This window comes from Acanthisitta chloris, unplaced genomic scaffold, assembly GCF_000695815.1.
Source record: "Acanthisitta chloris isolate BGI_N310 unplaced genomic scaffold, ASM69581v1 scaffold31120, whole genome shotgun sequence".
In the NCBI taxonomy this organism is placed as follows: Eukaryota; Metazoa; Chordata; class Aves; order Passeriformes; family Acanthisittidae; genus Acanthisitta; species Acanthisitta chloris.
The window spans coordinates 12111-17509 of record NW_008651578.1 but is presented as its reverse complement, the minus strand read 5'-3'; the positions used below and the strand labels follow the sequence as shown (position 1 = coordinate 17509).

At 38.3% G+C, this 5399-nt stretch overlaps 1 protein-coding gene across 1 annotated transcript; it reads left to right on the top strand.

Annotated features, from left to right (window-relative positions):
* Positions 1-1312: 1312 nt before the first annotated feature.
* On the top strand, positions 1313-5329 carry TMEM254 (transmembrane protein 254; the record flags this gene model as incomplete). Its single annotated transcript, XM_009073928.1, has 3 exons — positions 1313-1416; positions 2821-2880; positions 5209-5329. Coding segments are annotated over 3 exons (285 nt in total), but the record flags the coding sequence as incomplete, so codon positions are not given.
* Positions 5330-5399: the final 70 nt, after the last annotated feature.

Here is a 5399-nt window from a genome sequence, read left to right as displayed (position 1 = left end):
ATCCACTAGTCTGTGAGCGGCAGGAGGCTGTGCTGCTGTTGGCATCCCGGGCAGGGCACGGCCCGGGCAGGGGATGGAGCATTCCCAGCACAAAGAGCTTGGTGCCCCAGCGCAGCTCCCTGCGGGGCACGGCGGCAGGGGGGGGACATTTACAGGTCAGGGCTTAAGTTACGGGCGGTACGGACTGCTGGTGTTGGAAAACAGAGTTTCGGTCACCACGTTGTCATAATTTGTAAAAGCAGAGTTCAGCTAAGACAGGTTGGATTACTGGAGCAGAGAGATTCATGGCAGTTTTGATACGTCTGGCAAGTCTGTGAAAGTTACCCATCCACTTTCACATATTGTGGGTTGTCTTCTATTTACATGTATAAGAACCCCATGGAAAAAAACAAGTCAGGGCAGACCAAGCAGCTCACAAAACAGCTTTTGGACAGTTCCAAGAAACAGAATGAGCTTTAAGCAGATTCCCTGTTTAAATCCATCATCTTGCCACATCCTTGGCATAGCTAAATTTATGTAGAGTTAGGAACTGCAGCATTGATATGAGAGATAAGCCACAGAACTTTGGCCTAGCTTAGAGTTCACCTCACATCCCCAGTGGACTCTGAAGTGCACAGCTCACCGAGTGCCTGCTGCTCCTGTGTCTCATGAAAATAGAGAGGAGCAGTGGTAAATGCTGTGGACAGCTCAGTCACAGTAAAGAAACCTGGAAAGAAACTGTCTGCTTCACTGCTCTTGGGGTTTGTGCTTGGTTACCTTCTGCATCCTCTTCAAAACAGAAGAAAATCTGACATTTTCTTTTTTAAGGGACAAAAGAAGACTGATCCCTTAGTTCTAGATAAATGGTTATTCCTCCTAAACAGTGTAGTCACTGTTTGAATTCTTCAGGTCAGTTACCTCAGATTAACTTCTTCAGGACAGAGACTGTGTGTTTTTTGCAGCTACCATGTCTACTAGGTAATAAGCTTACAGCTTAAATGCCACTTAATGTGCAGATGCACTCCTGGTACCCAGATAGCAACCTTAAACTTATCACCTTGGGATCTTGTGTGTCAAGCAAAAGAAATCTCATAGTTTGAATCTTCTTAAGTAAGCACACTTTCAAAGGCCAGTGGTCTTGTTGAAGAATATGGGTCTTGGACAAGGTTAATGGAATGAAGGAGTTTAAATACTATGAATAAATGAGCCCTAACCATGTTTGGACATGGGGGGTGGGAGGAGCAAAAAGTCAAATTGAAGTTTGAAGTTAAATTTAAAGTCGTTCTACCTTGAAGTAAGCTAACTAATTTTTTTTTGTGGTTTTTTTTTCAAGTGGGTAACACTTTGGCCTTCAACTATACCTTATAGTTATTTGGGATTATTTGGTAGCTTCCTTAACTATTTAGTGGAAAACCACCACAAATGGGTATGCTATGGGTAAGTTGTATTTGACTGTATAATTATTTTGCCTCTCTCTGACTCTTGTGCTTAGTCTGTGTTAACAAGCTTTCCTGTAACCCAGTTGTTAATTAGATGTAAAGAGCTCTCCTTTCAAGCTCATTACAATTAAGGGTGTGGGGTTCTAGTATGTAGAAGACTAGACAGGCTAAGAACAGTATGGAAGTTTAAAAATTCAACATAGAACTTGATATCTTTGGGGTTACAGCAAGAAAGGAAAAATGTTAAGATAAAACTTTTAATGATAGTTATTAGTCCATTTGTAAAGTTATATTTGTACCACCTCCTAAAAGTGGTTCTTTTCTCAAGTTGTTACGTGAGTAGTCCAAGTTTTTCTTTAGGAATCTTCTTTTTCTAGTTTCAATGAAAAAATATTTTCTACCTTGCTACTCACTTATCCTGATACAGCAAGAAAGGAAAAATGTTAAGATAAAACTTTTAATGATAGTTATTAGTCCATTTGTAAAGTTATATTTGTACCACCTCCTAAAAGTGGTTCTTTTCTCAAGTTGTTACGTGAGTAGTCCAAGTTTTTCTTTAGGAATCTTCTTTTTCTAGTTTCAATGAAAAAATATTTTCTACCTTGCTACTCACTTATCCTGATCCCGTTCACATATAACCTGCTTTTACTGCATAGAGCTAAGCTTTGCTGGGTTACAAAACTTAGGTTTAGTTGTTTGAATTAACAAAAGAGCTGGAAAACACTTCTTTGTGAGCAGGTCTCTTACTTGCTGATGTCCTGTAAAGACAGAAATTCACAGAGCTTTCTTGTTTATATTACCATGCATGATGTAGAAGCTAAACCTTCATCTTTGCTCAGAGCATCTTTTGCTTTGGCAAGGTATTGAATTGATCCTAACTGAAGATCCTGTGTAACTTGATGGTTTTTTAAAAAATTCTCTATGAAAATTTCTAGACCAAGTTTGACTAATCAAGGCATATTACATATTCTGGATCTATACACACAGTTGTTTTCATAGAACTAAGAATCTTAAGTAGCTCTTTAGGACCACTAAAAATACTCATGTAAGTAAAAGGATAGATTTTGCATGCTTAGCTGAGATTAACTTGTGCTGCTTTCACTAAGCATACGGCTTTTTGGCTTAATCCAAGTACTGAAAGTTTTGGAAGCATGCAGGGGATACTTGAAATAGCAGGTTGAGGCATATTGCACGAGTTACAGTTCCTCTGATTGGCTCAGTAGACTTCAGTTTCTTTTAAGCTTTTTTTTTTTTCTAAGATGAAAAACACCCTAACCTTTCTAGGTTAAAGCAAGATGTCACTTCTATGCCTCCAGTTTTATATTCTCTGCATAATGCTTCTTGGATACAACAAAGTTCTTCCTAATTTTCAACAAAATAAAACATATTTTCTTTTCATTAGGTTCTGGGTGTCCTGGTTGATTCACATTGTAGAAGCTCTCTACGGTATTAAGTTATGCCAGTAAGTTGTTCTCTCTTCTCACTCCAGCATGAGTTCTCTGAAAAGGATTTCTGATACAAGTGACATAACCCACAGACTGATTTTGGTGGTTCTCAGCAGCAATATGAATTCAGAGGATACCAATTAAATTCTTGCTGCAGTGGTATTTTGCTGTCCTCCACAATTGGTTATTGCAGATTCTTCTAGTGGTTACTGTCGTACAGAGCAGCAAAACCAAGGAGTGGCAACTTGCAGAACTGGCAGCAGCAAGGTTTGCCAGAGCTTGTCTGTCTGCCTCTGAATTCCCTGTTCCCTGGGAAACACTGCTCCTCAGGAAGCAGAAGGAACAACTGATAGTGTAGAAATAGTCTGATAACTTCAGGTGTTGAAACTTCATGAGATCTTGCCTCATCAGAATTTTGATACGTGCTTAAACAATTGCATCTGTATTGTGAGAATACAATTGGTCACTTCTATTTGGGACTATTGAAGATCTACTTGTACCTACAGGTTTGTGGGATAAAATACTTGGACTAATCAGACTATGAAAGCAAGGCCAAGTCTTGCATTAGGATAGCAATGTACCTGGAAAGGTATGCTGTCCAAACACATCATCCTTCTGTTCATTTGAATTCTGTTTGTAGGAGTTCAGAAGAATGTAGATACTGGTTCTCACGCTCTACAGAGTCAGAGTCAGGCTGTTTGCCATCATAAAAATGGTGGTTTTCCACTTAATTTGGTTCAGTTCACAGCTGTCTGTCCCAGACTTCTCAGGTAACAGCTCTTGGAAGCAAAGGGATTTTGTTTCATGGAATGTTGTTAAAGGCGGTTATCAAGATACTAGAATATGGATGAATAATTTCTGCCTTCAGAATGAGAGTAATTTATTTTTTTAAAAGATCAGGCTCCACTTTTAAGTTATGTAGGTTTAAATTTAAAACTTCAAGTCTGATTCTGCAGATAGATAGGTATATAGGCTTAAGGTGATTTTTTTTTCCAAGCATGAGGAAACTTGAATACCATTGAGCATATCAACTGGGTGTATTGTAATCAATTTAACTAATGAAGTTTTGCAGAGTAGTGTTAAAGCCCATAAAAAGTAGCATAGATGGCCTGGCCATCATCATATCTTCAGGCATGCTGCTGCAAATGACCTAGCAGCTGTACTTCTGTAAGCACCAAACACCATATATTTTTACTGATGTAAAAGTGATGTCTACTTAGCAACATCACAAAGGAAAAACTAGTGAGGAAGCAGATACACATTGATTCATCAATAGTACTACTGTCATTGGCTATTTAGCCTATATTTCTGCAGATGGTCTATTCAAGTAAGCTTGCTTTGTAGAAACAGGTACATTTCTTAAGCCCTAGTTCTCCAGTTTCTGCGCTCATTGGGAAACACTGCAGCTGGGATTGTTTAAAAAAACCCAAAAGGTTTTCACAGCTGGAAAGACAATTTAAGAATGAACATTTAGAAATGTTGTGTTAATCAACACTTGCTGGACAATGATTTTGTATGTGTGGGGCTGTGGAACAATGAACAGCTGAACTCTTCTAGGCAAGGTCAATAGAGAGAGCCTCTTGATAAACTGATGAGCTGGAACACAGCTATGCTCGGTGTGATTTTGTACTGGAAACATGAAATCCACTGGTTTTGCTGCCATGCTTATAATTGTTCTTTTTAGTAGTAACATTTCTCAAGGACAATGAAGTGGAGAAAAACCTGACATTTTCTGTAACATACAAAAAACTCATATGTTAAGTTAAAACTAACTAACATTGGAAGGTGTACACCTAGAGAGTAAAGATGCACTGATACATAGTGTCTTCAGCCCTGTTACCTGAATTTTTCTAGCCACAAATTGAGGTAACAGTCCTCCTCCATCCTGTATCACACAGTAGTTGTCAGGCCTCTGCCCAGCTAGCAAACAATCTACCTTAATTGACTGTAGTAAACAAGAAATTATATACAGACTTGTGTATTTAGGTTAGTATTAAGCTACTCCAATTCTTGGTTCTTTGTATATGAATTTCTAGGATAAGTAATTTCAAATGGCATAGGCTAATATTGTAATTGATATATTTTTGAGGAAATTGTATGCATGAAAGGTCTGAAAGAACCTTTGCTCTGTAGATAGCTTAAAATCCACTAAAATCACTGGGTCATTTAGTTAGCACAGGAAAAAGGTTTCAGTAGATTGAAATTGATGATGCTAAGTTGAAATGTTCTAATCAAATCTGAATATTAAGGATTGGTAGAGATATCTAACCTTACTATGTAAGTATCACTGTATAGACTGCAGGATCTGTTTTTTTACACCTTCTGTGCTTTTGTTAATGTTACAGATCTAAAGGAATCACTGACCCAGGAGTTCAGTTTCAATGGTTTGTTCAGACCCTTCTGTTTGGCTATGCTTCCTTTGGTCTTCTGGTGTCTTACAAACCTTCAGCCAAGAAGCAGTACTAGAAGACGGTGAAAGAAGTCACTTCCCACATTCTTCATCCTCATTTTTCAGAAAAGATCCTCATTGACATGT